This window comes from Pelophylax lessonae (assembly GCF_965119305.1).
Source record: "Pelophylax lessonae genome assembly, chromosome: 3".
NCBI lineage: Eukaryota > Metazoa > Chordata > Amphibia > Anura > Ranidae > Pelophylax > Pelophylax lessonae.
In genome coordinates, this window is record NC_138770.1 from 388,847,225 (window position 1) to 388,871,108 (window position 23,884).

General features: G+C 47.6%; 1 protein-coding gene across 2 annotated transcripts in view; it reads right to left on the reverse strand.

Moving 5' to 3' along the window:
- The window catches only part of HACE1 (HECT domain and ankyrin repeat containing E3 ubiquitin protein ligase 1), a 205,960-nt gene that overhangs the window by 116,759 nt on the left and 65,317 nt on the right, over window positions 1–23,884 (reverse strand). For both annotated transcript variants that reach the window (XM_082250000.1, XM_082249999.1), the window contains exon 12: window positions 5,771–6,114. In XM_082250000.1, coding sequence (XP_082106126.1) covers window positions 5,771–6,114 — 344 coding nt within the window. The remainder of the gene's footprint in view (window positions 1–5,770; window positions 6,115–23,884) is intronic.

Sequence of the window (23,884 nt, forward strand, 5' to 3'; positions counted from 1 at the left end):
TTGTAAATATTTTATTATATCTTTTCATGTGACAACACTGAAGAAATGACACTTTGCTACAAATGTAAATTAGTGAGTGTACAGCTTGTATAACAGATTAAATTTGCTGTCCCTTCAAAATAACGCAACACACAGCCATTAATGTCTAAACCGCTGGCAACAAAAGTGATGGTTATTGTCCAAATTGGGCCCAATTAGCCATTTTCCCTCCACGTTGTCATGTGACTCAGTGTTACATGGTCTTAAGTGTGAATGGGGAGTAGGTATGTTAAATTTGGTGTTATCACTCTCACTCTATCATACTGGTCACTGGAAGTTCAACATTGCACCTCATGGCAAACAACTCAATGAGGATCTGAAAAAAAGAATTTCTGCTCTACATAAAGATGTCCTAGGCTATAAGAAGATTGCCAAGAACATGAAACTGAGCTGCAGCACAGTGGCCAAGACCATACAGTGGTTTAACAGGACATTCAGAACAGGCCTCGCCATGGCTGACCAAAGAAGTTGAGTGAACATGGTTTAGAGTCATATCCAGAGGTTGTCTTTGGGAAATAGACATACGAATGCTGCCAGCGTTGCTGCAGAGGTTAAAGGGGTGGGGGGATCAGCCTGTCAGTGCTCAGACCACACGTCGCACACTGCATCAAATTGGTCTGTTCTAAAGATGATGCACAAGAAAACCTGCAAACAGTTTGCTGAAGACAAGCAGACTAAGGACAAGGATTACTGGAACCATGTCCTGTGGTCTGATGAGACCAAGATAAACTTACTTGGTTCAGATGGTGTCGAACATGTGTGGCGAGAACCAGGTGAGGAGTACAAAGACAAGTGTGTCTTGCCTACAGTCAAGCATGGTGGTTTGAGTGTCATGGTCTGGGGCTGCATGAGTGCTGCAGACACTGGGGAGCTACAGTTCATTGAGGGAACCATGAATGGCAACATGTACGGTGACATACTGAAGCAGTGCATGATCCCCCTCCCTGGGCCACAGGGCAGTATTCCAACATGATAACGACCCCAAACACTTCCAAAATGACCACTGCCTTGCTAAAGAAGCTGAGGGTAAAGGTGATGGACTGGCCAAGCATGTCTCCAGACCTAAACCCTATTGAGCGTCTGTGGGGCATCCTCAAAACAGAAGGTGGAGGAGCACAAGGTCTCTAACATCCACCAGCTCCGTGATGTCATCATGGAGGAGTGGAAGAGGACTCCAGTGGCAACCTGTGAAGCTCTGGTGAACTCCATGCCCAAGAGGGTTAAAGCAGTGCTGGTAAATAATAGTAGAAACACAAAATTTTGACACTTTGGGCCCAATTTAGACATTATCCCTTAGGGGTGTACTCACTTTTGTTGCCAGTGGTTTAGACATTAATGGCTGTGTGTTGAGCTATTCTGAGGGAACAGCAAATTTACACTGTTATTGTGATACTGTATAAACAGCCTTACACTGCGCAAAATGAAATAACCCCCAGCAACACATCATATTTCAGTTTACTAAAGTCACTTGCTTAGACAATTTCAGATTGGGTTATGAGGTACTTAACTCTGAACCACCTCAATAAATGTATAATTATATTTGACTGGCCAATCAAATGAACTTTCTTGTTGCAAGCAGACATAGAAAAAAAATGTTTCGCTCCCCATAGGTTTTACACAACTGATATTTAAAGAAATGTAAACAAGGTGCCAACAACACTAACAGTTACCTGTACCTTGTACAGAAGAGCAGGCAAGCTAGTTATGAAACTACAGCATATGCTGGCAAGGTGAACATTTCAGTCCTTTTTAGAGCCGACAGTCCATGCAGCACTGTACATACTGTATGCGGCCAATTCTCTATGGGCTAGAATAGAAAGGTCTTCAAAGCTTGCAAGTAGACAGCATTCACATTAAGGACAATGAAGAGTGGGGACTGTTAGGATTTGTTGTTTAAAATATATGTAAACCCTTACCTTGTAACACAACCCGTTCAGTTTAAAATATAAAATGATAGGTAAACCATTTGTGTAAGTAAGTGATCACATTCCCTCTGTTCTCAGCTGCATAAGAGCTGGAGGAGAAACAGCAGCATACAACTTCCCAGTGAAAGGATGTGCAGGGGAAGTTTGGAGACAAGCATGCTGAATTCCCAGCACGACTGCTTAGTGTGGTCAGTTTTTAATAGGAAAGCAAAGAGGCTGGCAGGAATACCAGGGATTTCACACAAAGGAAGCCATACAAGAGAACAGGATACCTTTTCATACAAGTACATGGCAAAGCAGGCACATATTAGGTATATAAAATGTTGGGTTTACATACTCTTTAGAAGCACAGCTCTCCTAAAGTGGAACTATGCTCCCCTTTATTGCAACAATGCGCGGTCCTGGAACTTCCTGCCGGCCGTTGATATCTTCTGCACATCTCTTCTGTAAAAACCCTGCCTGTCCACCCATTTTAATTTCCTAGCATAAAATTCCACTTTAAATCACCCATAGATATCAAAGTAGAGTAGTTAAACACAGTATGCAGGTATGATCCAATGTCTTAGGCCACAGAATTTTTCGTTTGTTACTGAAAGTGTTTTTCTGAAGATTTACAGGCAAGCCAAATATCCTTTTTTTCTTGAGGTTTGAGTAAGCACTGACTTTAGCATGAAACGCGTTACCTTATGTTCCTGTCATACCTGTGATGTGATTTTAATACTTCAATAAAGTTACCAACGCGTGCAGCAATATTCTGGATTTTTGCATGTCTATGAATCTCACAGACGAGCTGTGCAGCACCCTGGGTTCACAACGTGAAAGTCGGTCACTCACCTAGAGCGGCATTTCGTTGGCCTTGCTTTTTTTCTTGCATAGTCTTAGGCCCCTTTCACACTTGTGCAACTTGTCCTGCAATTTTGGACTGCAAAATCGCATGACAAGTCGTTCTCCATTATTTCCAATGAGTACCATTCATATCTGTGAGACTTGAAGTCGCACCGACTTCTAAGTAGTCCCTGCACTACTTTGGCCCGACTTTATTGCGTTTTGAGGTCCAAAGACATAGGCATTGCTTCAAGCCCAGTCAAAATCACGGCAACAAAATCACTGAAAAATCTTGCGACTTTTAAGTCGCACAAGTGTGAAAGGGGCTTTAGTCGACTGAGATGTCCAACAGCAGTACAAAAAAAAAAAAGAGGGGTGGGCAACACCACAAACAAACTGCCAACAGGCCCAAAAACAAACAAGAGTATAAAGACCTTTACAAAACAGCTTCTTGTAGTACCTTATGGCCAAAGCCTGCATCAATAGAGGCCTTAAACATCCACCTGTTAACTTAGCAAATGTGTGAATAGAGGACATCTTGCAGCCTTACAAATCTGCGAAACAGAAGCTTGATGCTGAAAGACCCAAAAACTCCCACAGACATAGTGGAGTGGACCTTAACCACTTGCCGACCGCCCTATAGCATATTTACTGCTACAGGGCAGCCGTGCTGCGCAGGATCACATACGAGTCAATACTTTGTAAAACCACCTTTCTCTGCAATTACAACTGCAAGACTTTTTGAGTATGTCTCTACCAGCTTTGCACATCCAGAGAGTGACATTTTTGCCCATACTTCTTCGCATAATAGCTCAAGTTCTATCAGACTGGATGGAGAGCGTCTGTGCACAGCAATTTTCAAGTCTTGCCACAAATTCTCAATTGGATTTAGGTCTGGACTTTAACTGGGCCATTCTAACACATGAATATTCTTTGATCTAAACCATTATATTGTAGCTCTGGCTGTAGGTTTAGGGTCGTTATCCTGCTGGAAGGTGAACCTCCACCCCAGTCTCAAATATTTTGCAGACTCACAGATTTTCTTCTAAGATTGCCCTGTATTTGGTTCCATCCATACATCTTCCCATCAACTCTGACCAGCTTCCCTGTGCATGCTGAAGAAAAGCATTCCCACAATATGATGCTGCCACCACTATGTCTCACGGTGGGGATGGTGCGTTCAGGATGATGTGCAGTGTTAGTTTTCCGCCACACATAGCATTTTGCTTTTAGGCCAAAAAGTTCCATTTTGACACCATCTGATCAGAGCGCCTTTTTCCACGTTTGCTGTGTCACGTACAAGGATTTTTGTAAACTGCAAACAGGACTTCTTATGGATTTCTTTCGACAATGGCTTTCTTCTTGCCACTCTTCCATAAAGGCCAGATTTATGGAGTGCATGACTAATAGTTGTTCTGTGGACAGATTCTCCCACCTGAACTGTGAATCTATGCAGTTTCTTCAGAGTTTCCATGGGCTATTTTGGCTGCTTCCCTGATTAATGCTTTCCTTGCCCGGCCTGTCAATTTAGGTGGACAAACATGTCTTGGTAGCTTTGCAGTTGTGCCATACTCTTTCCATTTTCAGATAATGGATTGAACAGTGCTCTGTGAGAGGTTCCAAGCTTGTGATATTTTTTTATAACACAACTCTGCTTTAAACTTCTCTTCATCCCTGACCTGTCTGGTGTGTTCCTTGGCCTTCATGATGCCGTTTGTTCACTAAAGGATCTCTAACAAACCTCTGAGGGCTTTGCAGAACAGCTGTATTTATAATGAGATTTAATTACACACAGGTAGACTCGATTTACTAATTAGGTGACTTCTGAAGGCGATTGGTTCCACTACATTTTAGTAATGGAGTATCAGAGTGGAAAAATCACGTTCAGGATAAGAACGTTTTGACCGCAGGCCGTGGGAAAACTCAAAATGCGTCAAAACCGCAGCGTGATTTTGCCTTGTTTTTTGCTTTCCCGCAGCAAAATGTAGGTAGTGTGTATATGAAGCCTAAGGCTGCATTCACACCTGGTCGTTTTGAATCACGGGCAGATTTGCTGTGATTCTGCCCGCAATTTCAAAATGCCCAGGTGTGAATGACAAATCGCACAACGCACATTTCAGGAGGTGCAGTTCTGCTGTGATTGTCGTGCGATAAATCTCACTGCAATTGTGGCAAACCACATTGCATGAACCATGTCGCCCAAAATAATTTTTTTGTTTTTGGGCGACAAGCTTCATGCAATTAGGTTTGCTGCAACTGCAGCGTGATTTATCACAGGACAATGGTGGCAGAACTGCACCGCTTTTATAGGTGCCATTCAAATGAATGGCATCTGAAATGTGCGTTGTGCAATATGTCATTCACACCTGGGCGTTTTGAAATCACGGGCAGAATCGCAGAAAATCCGCCTCCAAATCAAAGTGCACAGGTGTGAACGCAGCCAATGAAGGTAAGGGTTCACATAGTGTATACTATAGGTCTCTGAAAAGAAGACCTAAGGGGGCAGAGGTGTGGAAGCAAGATCCATGGCATTGGTAAAACATACATGCTTTCCCTTATCTGATCGATTTCAATTAGTAATAGATCTTCATTGGGGAGAAAAACCATGCACAAATTATTGGCACATCAGTTACATTCAAAAGCAACAAGTCCAGACTATATTTATTATATGGCTTGTCCACAACTCAGAGCACAACTTCAACATATGCATATAAAAATTCCCTCTTGCCTAATTAAATTGTGGCTTAACTTGAAGCAAACTGATTTCTTTTGCATGCATTTCCAAAAAAAAACAAAGCTTAAAAATCATGTCCATTCAGTTTAACAGCTAGATTATACAGTAATATTTTTACAAATTGTATACAGGCATGCGAGTTAAACAGATGGTTAAAAAAAAAATACAATAAAAATGATATTTTAATAAGTGATTTAACATCAAAGCAAAACGTTAGACTTGATGCAGATGAATGGAAAATACTTACCCGGGAGGCATCTGGCAGGAGCAGCACATATAGAAGGCTTGAATGACAGCACTGAGCCTATTTGCTGTCATTGAGATAACGTCCTGACCATCTGCAACAGCTTCGTGTTTGACGGCAGCTTCACAGCTCGCAAAGTGTCCTGTGCTTGGTGATATTGAAAGAGGTTCTGGGCTCTCGTCTTCTCCAAAGTCTGACTGATGAGCTAAAGAAATATCGTGTTGATTCACTGGCTTTTGTTTCAGCAAAAGGCTGGCAATATTGGTGGATGTTTTCTTGCTTTTAGTCAGTTCAGCAGCTATAAGCACTAACCATTCATCTAAAGAATGCCAAAGTAATTCTAAGGGCTGCAGAAAAAAAAAAAGTAAAAAATAAACAGTTCATAGCAAACTGCTGCACATGATAATATTTCAGGAAAAATAAGTCATTTGTGAAAAGGTTTTACTAAAAAAAGCAAGAGAAAGTAGATACAGAATAGAATTGCAATAATGGCAAAGTAGGTGTAAATGTTAAACGAATGTCATTTAGTTTACTAAAGCAGCACTGTGCATCCTTAAAAAAAAACAAGAAAAGGAAGAATTTGCTGCTGACAGAATCTGTGCTTCACCGCCAATCTGAATCAAATACACTCATACTCAACTAGGTAAATGTAGCAATGATCTGATGCTGCATTTGTCGACCACCGCCTTTAAGGCTCCATGTACACGGGACGTTGTTAAGCCCCGGTTCACACTTATGCGATGCGGGAAGGCTGCGATTTTGCAGCCTGTTCCCGCATCGCAAACGCACCCCTGGCAGTTCACACTGCCATATGCGATACGCTGGGGGTGTCAATGTAATCTTAACGACACCCCCAGTTTGATCGCATATCGCAGTGCGATCTTACAGTTCGCACAGGATCGGACCGCACAAGTGTGAACCGCTGTGCGATCCGATCCTGATGCGGCTGCAAAAAAGGGTCCTGTGCGTCTTTGCTGCGGGTGCGGTGCGAATTTAGCCATACAAAGTGTAGGTGGACTAGGAGCCAAGCTTGGGAGTGTTGACATAAAGGTCTGGGCAGGGGAGAAAGACTTTGTAGTCTGTTGCTTAGGATCCTTTTGCTGGAGGAAGAAGGGTGCCAACCTTGATTATGTTGAGCACTGATCTGAGGAGATGCTGTCCCTCAACTATAATGCAGATCAATTGGATTGGATGAATTAAATTAAGTTCATAACTCACCAGGGGAAACCAAGTTCTAGAAAGGGCCTCCAACTGCTTACTGGCTAGGCCCTAAAGACAGGAACATGCTCTACAGGAAATCATACATACTTACCTAGGTGGATGGAGCATCGGTCCCATGACAGCTCTGAGACTGAGTGCTCCGTGAGTCTGTTAGTCAATGCTATCTGCTCTGCACCTCCCCTGCCCCCCAACACGCTCACTAGACAACTGGGCTGTGGAGGGGGCAGGAGTGGTTGTTTAAAGCTCTCAGCAGTTCGCTGAGAGGCTGAGCCAGCTGGCAGTCCAGGGCTCTGGGTGGATCCCAACCATATGGTTGCCATTTTTCCCCAGCCTGGACTGTCTCTGAAATCAGCCTGCTGTCAGCTGAGAAAATGTCACAGGAGTGCTGAACGAACTGCCCTCCTGTGATCCACAGGAGAAGTACAGCCAAACAAGCTTTGCTTGTACTTCCTCTTTAAGGTCAATGCCAGATCCACAATGGGATTAGACCATTGCTGTGCAAAATCTTCACCGAATGGAAACAAGACTAATAAGACCAATATATAAAAAAACTGAATTTTTGTAAAATCTTACCGTAAAATTCCTTTCTCTGAGTACTCTGACATTCGCCGCCCACTCATACAGTCTTCACCAATGGGCATTGACCGCTTATCAACAGGAGCAAGCTAGGCATAAGACTTGTTAAGAACAAAGCAATTTACATAGACACACCTGTCCCTTTGGTCCAATACCCCCCTGCTATCAGCCTTCCCAACTCAGTTTGGTAGCAAGCAGTTTAAGTCCATAAAACCCCAAAAGAGGGGCGGGGGCGGCAAATGTCAGAGGACTCAGAGAAAGGAATTTTACGGTAAGATTTTACAAAAATTCAATTTTCTCCTACGTCCTCTGACAGTCGCCGCCCACTCATACAGTCTTCACCAATGGGATGTCCCAAAGCAGTGTAGACATGAGGGGTGGGAAGCGCAACCGTCACAAAGGCAACGCAGCACCCAGGTCAGAGAAAGGAACCTTATCTGAACAGAAAGGTAAACCCTCTGGGTAACAAAAAAGCTCAACTGGAGCAACAACCCAGGAAAGCAATAAACAAGGGGAAAACAACCCCAACAGTCAGGGACCGGCAAAGCCAAGGCCCCCTCAAGGTACTGCCGCACACAGAACTTTGCGGCCAAAGGAGGCATCTGCTGATGCCAGAACATCAAGTTTGTAAAATTTGGAGAAGGTGTGCACGGACGACCAAGTCGCAGCCTTGCACACCTGGGCCACCGAAGCCTGATGCCAGAAAGCCCATGACACGCTCACCGCCCTGGTAGAGTGTGCCTTGCCAGGGAAGGACGGTACCCGTTCTTTAATCGAATAGGCCTGTACAATCATCTGTCCGATCCATCTTGAAATGGTTGCAGCAGACGCAGCCGTACCCTTCCGAGGTCCCTCAGGAAGGACAAAAAGAGAATCCGACTTCCTAAAGGATTTAGTGGACGACAGGTAAACCCTGATCGCCCGGACAACATCCAAGGAATGTAAGGCAAACTCCTTAGGATGCTTAGGATTCGCACACAGCGAAGGCAAGACAATATTCCTTGTTAAGGTGAAAATCAGAAACCACCTTAGGAAGGAAAGATTGGTTAGGTCGCAAGACCACCTTATCCCTATGAACCACCAGGTAAGGGGAGCGGCAAGACAGGGCCGCCAACTCTGACACTCTGCGGGCAGATGTGATCGCCACCAGAAAGGCAACCTTTCGTGACAGCAGAGGCAGAGAAATTTCCCTGATGTTTTCAAAGGGAGGACGTTGCAAAACGGACAGAACCAAGTTCAAGTCCCAAGGGGGTAAAGGCACCCTCCGAGGAGGAGCCAAATGACGCACTCCTTGAACAAAGGTGCGTATCAAAGAGTTTGATGCCAAGGGGCGCTGGAAAAGGATAGCCAGTGTAGATAACTGGCCCTTAATCGTGGTCAACGCAAGGCGCTGGTCCACACCAGTTTGCAGGAAGGCCAACACCCTGGCCACCGAAAAGGAGCGAGGATGGATGCCCCTGGATTCACACCAGGTAAAATAAGCCTTCCAGGTACGGATATAGATCTTACCGGACGAGGCCTTCCTAGCCTTGAGAAGGGTAGGAATGACCGCCGATGAGAGACCACGATCTCTCAGGACTTGGCTTTCAACAGCCATGCCGTTAAAGCCAGCAACTGTAAAGCAGGATGGAAGATCGGCGCCTGAGACAGCAGATCATCCCATAATGGCAGTCGCCATGGAGGCTCGACGACCAGTTGTATGATGTCCACGTACCAAGACCGGCGTGGCCAGTCCGGGGCCACCAGAATCACCAACTTCGGTTCCGAGACCAACCTGCGAAGGAACCTGGACAACAACTGAATCGGGGGGAAGGCATAAATCAGGCGAAACTGATGCCAAGGCACCACCAGCGCATCCGAGGCGATTGCCAGCGGATGGCGCGTTCTTGCCACGAACTTTCCAACCTTGTTGTTTAGCCGAGATGCGAACAGATCAACATCTGGGGTTCCCCATCTCGCACACTGTTATACCTGAAGGGTTTCACATGTACTGTCACTTTAAGGCTGGCTCCACCCAGGAGTGATGACAAGGGTCAAGGGGCAGAGTGGCCATCTTTAGACACATGCAGAGATGTATTGATATGCAGAGCTGTCCTGTAATGCTGTACAGTGAGTCCTGAATAAACAACCGTTGTTCCAGACCAGAGTCCTGTGTCTCTCACAACACGGAGAATATAACAGTGGCGACGAGGATGGGATTTACAAGGTTACTATCCGTGTGAGAAAGGAAAGGAAGAAAAAAAAAAAAAAAAAAACTCTGGATTGTCAGGAATACAAAACCCACAGAGCCCAGCAGGAAAATGTCATTGATCGGGACATTAAGTGAATTTGATGGCGAACAGACAACGTGGATTTCTTGGATTGAAAGATTAGAACAATATTTCTGTGCAAATGCCATCCCGGACGACAGGCAAGTAGCAGTATTTCTGACAGTGGTTGGTGCTAGGACATATGACACTCTTAGGGATCTCCTTTTCCCTGAAAAACCAGCAACTAAGACTTTGGCAGAGCTCCTGACACTGTTAGGGAATCACTTCCAGCCTAAATCACTAGAGATTGCAGAAAGATTCAGGTTCTATCAGCGGCAGCAGCAGCCGGGTGAAGATATTAAGGCTTATGTGCTCGCCCTTCGCAGACTAGCCTCATCCTGTTCTTTTGGGGAGTACTTACCGACTGCACTGAGGGATAAGTTTGTCATGGGACTGAATAGTGAGTCTAGCCAAAAGAGACTGTTAACAGAGAAAGACCTTACCCTTACAAAGGCAATTGAGATAGCTTCAGTGATGGAAATGGCTGTGAAAGATACAGAAGCTTTGAACCCCCAGAGCAGAAGGGGAGAGGTTAAAGAGGAAGTTTTCAGAACAGCAGTCAAGCAAACTGCAGCTAACTGTAAATATAGAACCTCACCAACCAGGACGTCAGCTTGCTACCGTTGTGGGAATACAGACCATGATCACAAAGTCTGCCGGTTTAAGGATCAGCTCTGTCATAATTGTGGAAAGGCAGGCCATCTGAAACGAGTCTGCCGTAGTAAGAAGGTGCGAAATAAACAACCTCTGAACCCCAGGACAAAGGCATATATGGTGGGAAGATATACATCGTCATCTGAATCAGAGGATGAGGAAGTGCTCCACAGATTGGACATACATCATATGCATTCAGCACCCTCAGCAATGACTGTAGAGGTAACCGTGGAAGGAAAGAAACTCAAGATGGATGTAGACACAGGAGCAGCAGTTTCAGTTATCACCCAGAAACAATGGAGAAAACTTCTGATCCGAACAACTGTCCGTCCAACACCAATCAAACTGCAGACATATTCAAAGCAGATACTCCACCCACTGGGGTACGTGAAAGTACAGGTATCCTACAAGGGTCAGACAAAGAGAATGCCATTATATATCCTAGAACATGGGGGACCCCCTCTTTTTGGGAGAGACTGGATTGCTCACTTTGGCATGCCAGACATCGCCATTAACCCCTGCAACAGCGTGACCATCCCATCAGGGGATGAAGAGGGATGGGTGAAGTCCCTGAAACAGCGATTCCCGCAAGTCTTTGATAACCATTTGGGAAAAATAAAGCATGACTGTGTGAGACTCAGGCTAAATCCCAATGCCCAGCCTAGGTTCTTCAAAGCTCGGACGGTACCTTTCGCACTCCGAGCAGGTGTGGAAGCTGAACTAAGCCGGCTGGAGGAACAAGGTGTCATCTCAAAGGTAGAGCACAGCGAGTGGGCATCACCAGTTGTACCAGTAAAGAAAGCGAATGGGGACTTACGCATTTGTGGCGATTTCCGCATGGCACTAAATTCTCAACTGGAGATAGACCAGTATCCCCTACCCAGAGTAGATGACATTTTTGCCTCTCTTGCAGGAGGTCAAAAGTTCACCAAGCTTGATCTCAGGCAAGCTTATTTACAGTTTGAGGTCCACCCTTCGTCCCGCAAGTTTCTAACAATCAACACTCACAAGGGACTGTATGAATACAATCGGATGGTGTTTGGGGTAGCCTCCGCCCCAGCCATTTGGCAACGCAAAATGGATGAGATTTTGGCGGACATTCCTTTCACACAGTGCCTGTTAGATGACATGCTCATCACGGGCCTGACGGACCAGGAACACAAGCATAACGTGGAGCTTGTGTTGGCGAGACTGCAAGAACAGGGTCTAAAAGTGAACTTGGCGAAATGCCAATTCATGGTACCTAAATTGGAGTTTTGTGGCCACCTTGTGGATGCAGAGGGTATACACACCACGGAAGCCAAAGTTGATGCTTTAGTAAAAGCTCCAGCCCCGACCAACGTCCAGCAGCTGCGATCATACCTGGGCTTGCTGAACTATTATCACAAATTCCTGACGGATCTAGCACACACTTTGTTTCCATTAAACAAGCTTTTGGAGACACACTCCAGATGGAACTGGTCGGCTGCATGCCAACGTGCTTTTGAAGTTTCTAAGCGAAAGCTGTTGGCGTCACGCATGCTCGTGCACTATGACCTCCAAAGGCCTCTCACCTTGGCTTGTGATGCCTCACCCTATGGTCTAGGGTCTGTACTATCTCACGTTTTACCAGATGGGTCAGAGAAACCTGTGGCATTCGCTTCCAGGTCCTTGACAAAAGCAGAAAGCAATTACTCTCACATTGACAAAGAGGCTCTGGCGCTCATATGGGCAATTAAGAAGTTTCATCTTTACCTGTATGGTAGGGAATTCACCATACTGACTGATCATAAACCACTCCTTCAGATCTTTAGCCCTGACAAAGGCATCTCCCAGACGACTGCAGCCCGTCTTCAACGCTATGCCCTATTCTTGGGAGCATATAGCTACAAAATCCAGTATCGCAGCCATGATGCCAACGCTAATGCAGACGCCATGTCCCGTCTGACAAGGACATTAACAGACTCTTCTCCACCTGTCAAGAGTTGTCGTTACACCAGCCTGTCCTTTCTGTCTTCCGGGGAAGTAGCAGCCCATACAGCCAAGGATACCTTCCTTAAGACAATACTCTCCTGGGTACGGTACGGTTGGCCTGCAACTGTCACCCAGGATTATGAGCCTTACTTCCGTAGGCGTCTGGAATTAACTGTCTGGCAACTGTGTTTTATGGGGAGACCGAGTGATCGTTCCACAGACCCTCCGGAGACACATTCTGGAATTGCTACATACTGGTCATCCCGGGGGCACACGTATGAAACAAAAGGCCCGAGGCTATGTGTGGTGGCCGAACCTCGACTCCGATATCACGACATATGTGAATGCGTGTGCTGGATGTGCACAAACTGCGAGAGACCCTCCTCGAGGGTGCGTCCAGCCCTGGACTTGGCCAACGGTTCCCTGGTTTCGCCTACACTTGGACTTTGCAGGCCCGATCAGAGGACACACCTTTTTGATCATTATTGATGCCCATTCAAAGTGGCCTGAGGTCGTTCCTGTTACTCAGCCAACGACTAAGGCGACGATTTCCATACTGTTACATCTCGCTGCTACGTTTGGATACCCCAGAGAAATTGTCACAGACAACGGTGCACAATTCACAAGCCAGGAGTTTCAGGGTTTCCTGACTGCCCACAACATCAAACACAAGTTGACCGCACCTTACCACCCGGCTACAAATGGTCAAGCAGAAAGGTTTTTACAGACCTTCAAACGCTATTTCAAAGCTACTGTGGCTACAAGTAAACAACAGTCCCTGTCACCCCAGCAGCTGGACTCCTTCCTTTCTGCTTACAGAACCACACCACATGCAACCACTGGGAAAACTCCAGCTGAACTTCTTTTGGGTCGGCAGCCATGGACTGTTTTGGATATGCTCCGCCCTCAAACGGTCCAGGAACATGTACGGCAGTCCCAAGACAAGAGGGTCGAACACGGCGAGATTCCCCGGTTTACAGCCCAGCAAAAGGTATGGGCCCGATCTTATGGCGCTTCCAACACTCGTTGGCTTCCTGCTATCGTCGCAGAGACTTTGGGACCCAAAATGTATAGGGTCTGCCTGGAAGATGGTTCCATTTGCAGAAGGCATGCGGACCAATTGCGTCCTCGTTCTCAGCTGCCCGAATCCCTGACATCGGCTGCACCTCCAGTGTCTCAAGGATCTGCTCCTACCGGATCAGGAGGCATTGAGACTGATGCTTGGGGAGACTCTGAACTTTTGAACTCAGCTCCAACAGAGCCCTCCAGCCCTGGTCCAGAGGTCTGCTCACCCTCTGAGCTAGGGAATCCCCTCTTTGCCCCGCCGGTGTCCATTCCGGCCAGCCCTGCTTCCTCCAGCCCCGAGTCGCTGGGTGCCCGTCCTCAACGACACTGTCGCCCTCCTGACCGGTTTCAAATCCAAGACCGGTTACGAGACTTTCGACGGGCCCGCCGAAAGTGATCCGCTGCCATTTTCTCCCCGGAGCTTCCCTGGAAGTTGTTCTCACATCCGGACATGGAAGAAACCATGTAAATCTCCTGAGTTGGAGGACTGTATTGGACAATTATGAGTTACTGTTTTATGCCTGTTCTCGTTTTGTTGTTTTTTTTTTTTTGTTTTTTGTTTTTTTTTTTAGGTATGGATGGAAGGTGTTATACCTGAAGGGTTTCACATGTACTGTCACTTTAAGGCTGGCTCCACCCAGGAGTGATGACAAGGGTCAAGGGGCAGAGTGGCCATCTTTAGACACATGCAGAGATGTATTGATATGCAGAGCTGTCCTGTAATGCTGTACAGTGAGTCCTGAATAAACAACCGTTGTTCCAGACCAGAGTCCTGTGTCTCTCACAACACGGAGAATATAACACACACAGCATCTGAAACATTCTCCCTGGTCCAGGGTCTGGCGGCTCAGATAATCGGCCTGCCAATTCTCCACACCTGGAATGTGAACTGCCAAAATCGCCGGGACATGCATGTCGGCCCAAGACAGAATGTTGGTCACCTCCCGGGGCACTCCTGGTGCCCCCTTGGTGATTGATGTAAGCCACCACAGTGGCGTTGTCCGTCTGCACCCACACAGGGTGGCCCCGAAGATGATCCGACCAACGGAGCAAGCACAGTCTGATCGCTCACAGTTCCAATATGTTGATCGGCAGGGAGGATTCCTCCTCCGACCAAATACCCTGGGCAGACAGAATGCCCAGAACGCCACCCCAGCCTGACAGGCTGCCATCCGTGGTGATCACCGTCCACAATAACGGGCGGAAGGATTTTCCTTCCGTCAGAGCCGGGGACTGGAGCCACCAGAGAAGATCCTCTCGGACGTGGCGACTCAGAGATATCCTCCTTTCCAAGGACTGAGGATGCCTGTCCCATCTGGCCAGGATCTCCGCTTTAAGAGATCGCGTGTGGAACTGTGCAAATGGTATGGCCTCGAAGGCCGACACCATCAACCCCAGGGACCGCATGCAGGCCCGGAGCGTCGAGGAGTCCTTGTCCCAGAGGGACCTGACCTCGTCCTGCAGAGTCCAGAGCTTGTCCTCCGGCAGAAAAACCTTTGCTTGGGCAGAGTCCAGGACCATTCCCAGGTAAGGGAGACGAACAGAAGGGGACAAGGTCGACTTCTGAACGTTGATGGTCCACCTGAACTCCTGAAGCGTCTGAACGGTAGTTGACAGATCGCGCAATAGACTCGGGCTGGCACTCGATCTTAACAGGAGATCGTCCAGATATCCCAGGATTGCAATCCCCTGTGCCCGCAACAGGGCCAGAACAGGAGCCAGCACCTTGGTAAACACCCTTGGTCCGACTAACTAAGGGCAGAGCAAATAAAAGCTAGTAGTGCAAAGAAAAAACACTTTTGCAGAAAATAAAAGTAATAAAACAGAAGAAAGGCTGAGACATGTAGCCCCAGCACAGGGAAGCCTATCTTACTCCTAACTAGGCAGAAGACAAACTGAGTTGGGAAGGCTGATAGCAGGGGGGTATTGGACCAAAGGCTTTGTGCTTAACAAGTCTTATGCCTAGCTTGCTCCTATGGATAAGAGGTCAATACCCATTGGTGAAGACTGTACGAGTGGGCGGCGACTGTCAGAGGACGTAAGAGAAAGAAGATTCTCACTCTTAGTGAACAAATAAACAAACATAAATTAGCAGCACGCTAACATGTCTGAATTCTTGAACACCAAAATATATACAACTATTAGAATATCGAATTAGGTGCACTCATCACTTTAAATAAAAAAAAACAATGCATAACAAAAACAATAAGTTTGTGTAAACCAGCCACATATACAGTATATGTGAATATTGTGTCCATACCTAAATATTCAAATACAATCCACATGTAACATCCACTTGAGAATAATTTATCAATTGTCTACACAAAAGGTATAAAGTGCCAATGGTGAACCACTGCAAACACAAGTGCTCAACAGCTCCTTATCAGATACCAGAAAGTGGAACTAAACCCTCCTATGCTTTTCAACCAAGGAAGCTGCTATCTTAGCCTCTGTTTGATCTGCAGTTGCCATGGTTCTGCAAGTGATCAGTTTTGGAACAAGCTATTTAAAGAGGAAGTAAAGCTTCCTCTGTAACTTGTACCTATAGGAAAGCCTGCGATAAGGCTTACCTATAGGTACTGTAAATATCTCCTAAACATGCACCATTTAGGAGATATTTACTCTGAAGGAACGGCCCACCTGTGCCATTCTTTCCGGGCCCTGTGCTCTTTCGTTCATTAACGGACACAGCTCCTGGTATTCATAACCACTGGAACATCCCAAAGCAGTGTTAAACATGAGGGGTGGGAACAACCAAAAAAAATTCCCTTCCCAAAACTAAACATTAGCTAACCAGGCAACAGGAGTTGAACCAAACAACTGGAGCCTACCTGAAAAAAAACAATACACCGTCAAAGGGGATCAGGTCCTCTTAAAGAGGTTGTAAACCCCTTTTTTTTTTCTTTTTTCCTTTTTACCCTGAAAGACAAACACATAATGAGCTAGTATGCATCGCATACTAGCTCATTATGAAAATACTTACCTTAGAACGAGCCCCCGCCGTGCCGCCCACTTACCTGTATGACGGGCGACATGTCCAGTCGCCCGTCTTCCGGGATCACGGCATCCGGCCATCTGATTGGCCGGAGCCGCGGTGACGTCACTCCCGCGCACGGGAGCCGACGGTCACGGCACGGAGTTCTGAAGGAACGGCACGAGTGGCCGCTCCTTCAGAGCGCATGCGCCAGTGAGGTCACTGGATGCATCGAAGGTAAATATCTCCTAAACGGTACATGTTTAGGAGATATTTACAGTACCTATAGGTAAGCCTCATCATAGGCTTACCTATAGGTACAACTTGCCGAGGAGGGTTTACTTCCTCTTTAAACAGAAGCCTGCAAAACCTTGCGACCAAAGGAAGCATCCGCAGATGCCAACACATACACTTTATAAAACTTTGTAAAAGTGTGCAATGATGACCAGGTGGCCGCCTTGCAAACCTGCGTCACTGGACGCCTGATGATGAAAGGCCCAGGAGGCACTAAGAGCCCTAGTAGAGTGCACCTTGACAGGGAAAGGAGGAACCTGACCCCAGATGGAATAGGCCTCTGAACCACTCTGTCTGATCCATCTGGAAATGGTCACAGAGGAAGCAGGCAACCTTTTTCAAGGTCAGTCCATGAGCACAAATAGAGACTTCCCGAAAGACTCTGTAGATGCCAGGTAGGCCCTAATTGCCCAGACCACATCCAAGGCATGCAAGGCAATTTCCTTCGGATGTTTAGGCCTTGGACACAGGAAAGGCAAGACAATGTCTTAATTCAAATGAAAATCAGAGACAACTTTTGGAAGGATTGACGGGCAGGGGCAAAGAACCACTTTATCCCTTTGGATCACCAGATAGGGTGGACGACAGGATAACGCCACCAGTTCCGGTACCCAACGTGCAGTGGTGATAGTGAGGCTTCTGTAGAGCTGAAAGCACCAAATTGAGGTCCCAAGGCGGCAACGGAGCCTGCACTGGGGGGACCAAATGTCAGACACCCCGAAGAAAGGTACACACCAGGGAGTGTGTGGCCAAAGGTCGTTGGAAGAAGACCGCCAAAGCTGACACAAGGCCCTTGATGGTACTCAAGGCCAACTTCTGTTCAAACCCCCGTTGAAGGTAGGTTAAGATCCGAGCCATCGAGAAGGAGCAAGGATGAACCCCAAGCGACCCACACCACACAATGTACGTCTTCTACTTCTAGGCAGATCTACCATCGTACGTGCAAGTAGACTCCCTAGCTTTCAACAGTGTAGGAATCACGATTCAGATAAACCCCTATCCTTCAGCACCCGGCGTTCAACAGCCAAGCCGGCAAAGCCAGTGACTAAAGCAGGATGGAAAATCGGTCCTTGGGAAAGCAGATCCTCCCCAAGAGGATGCTTCCAAGGAATGTCTGCGACCAGCCACACCAGATCGGCGTACCAAACCAGACGAGGCCAGTCGGGAGCCACTAGGATGACCAGAATCCCTTCTGCCTCAATCCTGCATAGAAGTCTGGGCAAAAGCTTGAGAGGAGGGAAGGCGTAAATCAGCCAATACTGACCCCCACGAGTCCACCAGCGCGTCTGTGGCGTCCGCCAGGGGATCCCTTGACCGGGCAACAAACCTCTGCACCTGCTAAGCCAACAGATCCACCTCGGGGGTGCCCCACCAGAGACACAGCTAATGAAACCCCTCCGGATGAAGGGACCACTAAATCCGCCTGCCAATTTTTCATCCCGGGAATGTGTACGGCGGAGAGGGCTGGAAGAAACCGTTCTGCCCACCTTAGAATATTGGCCACCTCTAGACCCGCCAGGACACTTCTTGTGCCCCCTTGGTGATTGACATAAGCCACAGCCGTGGCATTGTCAGATTGAATGCGCATTGGACAACCCTGAAGACGACCCTCTCGGAGTTCCAAAACATTGAACGGCAGTGTGGACTCCTCCAGCGTCCACATCCCTTGAGCAGATTGCTTGCCGTGGATGCCTCCCCAGCCAGGCAGGCTGGCATCCGTGGTGACCACTGTCCAATACAAGGGGGAGGAAGGGTTTATCCAGCCGAAGCGCCGTAGAACTAAGCCACCATACCAGGGACTCCCTCGTTCCCAGACTGCAGGGACCACGTATGGGACTGTGCAAACAGAACCGCCTCGAAGGTAGACACCATCAGGCCCAGCACCCGCATGCAGGTCCGGAGGGACGACCATCTGTTGGACAGCAGGAGGCGAATTGCAGCCTGCAATTTCTGGAGTTTGTCCAGAGGAAGGAGCACTCTGGCTAAGGCCAAGTCCAGAGTCAGGCCCAGATAGTTCAGCTTCATGGACGGAGCCAGAGCAGACATCCGAAAACTTAGAATCCAGCCAAAATCCCACAGAGTACATATGGTGATCTCCAGGTTTTCCACCAGAGCAGAGGGAGACGCCGCTCGCAGAAAGAGATCGTAAGGGTAGCCCAGTACCACGATCTCCCATTGGTGTAGCAAAGCTAGCACCGGGGCTATCACTTTTGTGAAGACCCGAGGAGCAGAGACGAGACCAAAAGGGTAACGCCACAAACTGAGAATGCTCCTCTCCTACAGCAAAATGGAGAAAAACGCTGGTGACTGGCACATAGGAATGTAAAAGGTAGGGATCCTTGATATCAAGGAAATCTCCCTGATGCAGGGATGCCCCCACCATTCTAATGGATTCCATTCTGAACTTCTGTACCCGCACAAAGCAGTTGAGCGACTTGAGGTCCAGGATTGGACGCACTTTACTTCCCTTTCTGGGGACTGTGAACAGGTTTAAATAAAAACCCTGAAAACGGTCCGAAGTCGGAACTGGGACAATCACCCCTTGAAAGAACAGGCCTTGTACAGCTCAAAACACCCCTTGAAGGAACAGGTCGTGTACAGCTCCAAACAGGCCCTGTAAGCGGTTTGGGTACAGGCGCACATTGGAAAGAAAAAAACCTTGTCGGTGGACAAGAGCGAAAATCGATCTTGTAGCCGGACTGAATGATTTGTGGAACCACTTGTCACGTAACAGGAAAGTCCATGGATCCAGAAACCAGCGAAGATGTCCCCCTACCCCCGATACAGGTGAGGGCGTACCTTCATGCTGAAGGAGCCTTATCCATGGGTCTGGAGAAGCCCGATCTTGGCTTGCCAGACCAAGTTCGTTTGGATCCTCCTGAAGAGGCCCTGAAAGGCTTCGAGCCCTTGTCAGTCGACCCTGAGGGAAGAAAAAACTTCCTATGAGAAGGAAGGCCCACGTCTATGACGAGGTTCCTTGCCCTTAGTAGCCTGCGGAAGAAAAGTACTCTTCCCCCCTGTGAGACCTAGAATTTCATCCAGGGTAGCTCCAAACAGGCAATCTCCTTGGACACACAGACCAGCACTTGAGCCAAAAGACACGCCGAAGAACCACTGTCAAAACAGAGAGGCGAGCCATCAGGAGAGATAAACTGCAGCCCCTGGACCAGCTTGTCCACCAGCTCGGCAAAAGGCAGGAGGGAGCTGCTCCCCCTCCAGGTTCCGGCGTAAGAGCTTAGCCCACTCGGTCAGAGTTTGCGACACTAGCGCAATGGTGAATACCGGCCTTAATGCCGGACCAGCCAGAGTGTACATATTGCGGGCCACAGCCTCTGCCTTCCGGTCATCCGGATCCTTAAAGGCCGGGGACTCTTCAAATCGGAATCATGGATGCCTTGTTTAATCTGGAAATCGGAGGGTCCACCACCGGTGCAACAGTCCACTTCTTAATAAGGGATTCCTCGTAGGGGTAATACCTAGGATATCGCTTAGGGACCCCAAGGGGACGCTTTGGTCATCCCCACTCTTTAGCAACAAAAAAAAGCAGGGAAAGGAAACACCTTTGCCGCTCTGGATGGTTTGAGAGTGCCAAAAGGTACTTGAGCCTCCGCCGCAGCTTCAGCTGTGTCCTCCATCTTTAGGGTCTCACGCACAGATACAATCTGTGCATCCACCAGCACCTTTTTGTTAGTGGTCGCAGACGTGGATGAATCATCCTCACTATCAGAGGATTCGTGGTTGCAGACCCAGCAGGGTGACCCACATCCGCGCCAGCCAAATCAGATTCAGGATCTGATGAGACAGATGAGGAAAGGGGAAGGCGGGGGGCACTTTTTGCTACCCCGCCGCCGAAAGTAACCTCCACCCGGGACACAAGGGACTCCAGGACCGCCGTCAGTGCATGGTTGGGACTCAGAGGGCCCCCGCAGCCTCAGAGGGGATCAGGTGGGGAAATGTGCTCCAAAGACTCCATGAGTCACCAGGGGGACCCCACAAAAGGTGTAAAAAATACAGCTAAGGGACAACCAAGCACCAAGCACTACACATGCGGCGATCAAGAAATAAACTCATCCATGAGTCAGCATCAGGGGATGAGGAATGACTCCCACCGTCAAAATCTCTGCCCACTTGGGCTCCACTGTCATGGCCACAGCAAAATGACCACCGGACTACACAAACATGGCCGCTGTGTGTAGGAATATACAGGCTACAAAATGGAGACCCCACGAAGCATACAGGGACCTAGGAGGGAGACCAGGCCTCAGGGACAGATCCAGGCAGGATGGGGGGCCCTGGTAGGAGCCCCCCCAACCATGTACAACCCCCCCTGCACAGTCAATCGTCCGTATGCTGGCTGTGCACCCCCCGGCCCCGATCGCTAGTAAGCGCCAAGCCCCCACACCAGGAACAGTGGCCAGACCACCCAAACAGCCAATGCGTATGTGGAGGGGGGGGGGGGACTCGGGAAGGGGGGGTGCCTGCAGGAAGGAGGAGAACCCGGGGGTCTGACTGTCCCAAGGAGGGGCCCATGTCCACCCCAAAACCCTCCAGGGAGAGAGAGGGGGGGGGGGACAGCTACGCATCATACCAGGAACAAGACGGGCACCGCTCCAGACATAACCCCCCTCAATCTAAATGGGGGGCTGTCGGCCAGAAGAAGGAATGCTGCGACTCGGGCCGAGACCTGGTCGTATGCGACCTCATGAGGAGTTTAACTCACAGACCAGCCCCTGTCCAGTGGGGCTATGTCGCAGCCTGCCTAGTGAGGAGCTGAGGTCGGCGCGCGATCGCTAGCCAGACTGGGGTGACCACTGGATCTAGAATATCTAGCCCATCGCCCAGTCTGACAGTGGATTGTAGATCTCACAGGAAAAACCCAGGAGAAAAAATTTCTATCTAAAAAGAAAAAAAAAATTGCCAGGACCAAAGATCCCAGCAAGGAACTAGGTCCTTACTCCTAAATAGGCAGAAAAAAAAAGAGTGGCTATAGCAGAGAGAGGGTGTATACCCCTTGGAACTGCCCATGGGTATAGCCAGAATGCTTTTCTTCCTAGTGTCCTACTTCTGTAGGGGGAAGCATAACCCAATGGTTATGAATACCAGGAGCTGTGTCCATCAATGAACGAAAGAGAAAAGAGATTTTTGGCGGCACGTCAGGAGAAAACTTCTTGGCGCTTGGGGTTTGTCAAGCCGTGTACTAGGCTCTGCAGCAACTGTACTTCCAAAGTGCACAGTCTATTTGCCTTTAGTAAATCCAACCCCAGTGTCTCTTTACAAAACAGACTCCAAGTACAGGTATTAGCAGCATTAGTTGTGTGCGATAACTGTTCCCCACAGACAGCATTTACCATTCGGCAGTATAAATCCCTGACACCTTTGTGTGGTAAAGAAGCTTGCATTGATGGCGCATTTTTGGTGAACAGCCAGTAGGCTGAATGAAAGAGAATGAATAAATTTCCCCATCCACACATGCAAGGTGGATGGAGGACCCCTCTTCGCTGTACCATTGTATTTCTGACAGCAGGACCCCTCCACTGACAGGATACACTGATCAACGTCTGGTAGCCTCGGCTTTTTGAAGGGATGTCAGAAACTAATGGACCCTGAGGATTAGCATGGCTACCTGCCAACTAGCTTTTTCAGAAGGCGATCAGCATTGACATATTTTAGGGCAGATGCAGACATTGTACTGTTAAAGTGTTACTAAACCCAGATCCTGCATTTGCTATATCTGGTCTACAGGATACAGACAATGGAAATGCAATTCATTTAGTAAATATAAACTGATAAATATCTTTTCTCATCAGCTGTATATACTATATAGCAATTAGAGCAATCTTGTGACTTGTATCAGTGAGTACTGGTAGCTTGTAGGATGAGTTTTTTATTTCTCCCACGATTGTCCGATCAGGCTTCAAGGCCCTTAATTCTCTGTCTGAACATGTCTGGACAGTGCCGCTTGGCCCTGTTCATGCATGTGATAGGGTATTCTTTTAAAGATGCAGCTTTACCTCATTTACAAAGCTCTGGAGCAACTGCCTGGTAGTATTCTACATTGGGAATGTATCCTGTGGACCTGGCTTGGTGGTAGGTAATAGATCTGGGGTGTAGTCAGTCCCCTGTTTCCATGGAGAAGTCTAAGAAAAAAAAAAAGCTGAAAAGGAGTAAAATGTGCAGAGACTGCACAAACACGTCCATTATCTATGACACTAGCAAAAAACTGAGGCTAGGCCTGCCTGAGAGGGAGTTATTGCCACTGTCCAATCAAATGAAAGTGGCAGCAAAAGCCTATTGTAATGGATACAAAGATGCCCTGTGTCCTACGATGTAAGATAGAGAAAAGTACTTGCTTAAGAAGTAGATCCATTACTTTCTGAGTTACAGACACAACATTCAAGCACCAAACAAAGGAATATCTGTGAAGTTACATACCTGTTCTGAGTCTGTGATTACCACTTTAATACCTGGTAAAAATCTACTTTTTTTGCTAGAAAATTACTTTGAACCCCCAAACACACTATATATAACACACATATATATACATACACACACACAAACACACAGGGAGGCCAATAAATTCGTATCCTCACCATGATCTAGATGATCAGGGATCAGAAATAGGTGCTATTGATCAGAAATTTTGCAGGTTTATAGGTGGATATCATAGTAATATGCATGCCAATTGTTTTTGTAGGTCATGGTGAATTATAGTTAGAGCCAAGAGAAATGGGTTCCCAGGTTACTGACACCTTTCCAAACACCGCAACGTGTGGAATGTGCACAAAGCATTTTGGACCTGTACCACAAAGATGAGGAGGACTTTTTAAACTGATTAGTAACCATGGATGAAAGCTGGAAACATGCTTCATCACCCACCTCCAAAAAGGCTAGGGTGCAAAATTCATCCAGCAAGGTCATGTGGTCTGCAGGTTTTCCTCCAAATCTGCATACTTCTACGCAGATGATATTAAAGGTGAGAGGTGTGTAAACATATTAGTTAGATATGTAGGACAGGAAGAGTCAGTGGACTTGCATCTGGATCTTGGTGAGGGTAAGAACTTGCAAAAGAGA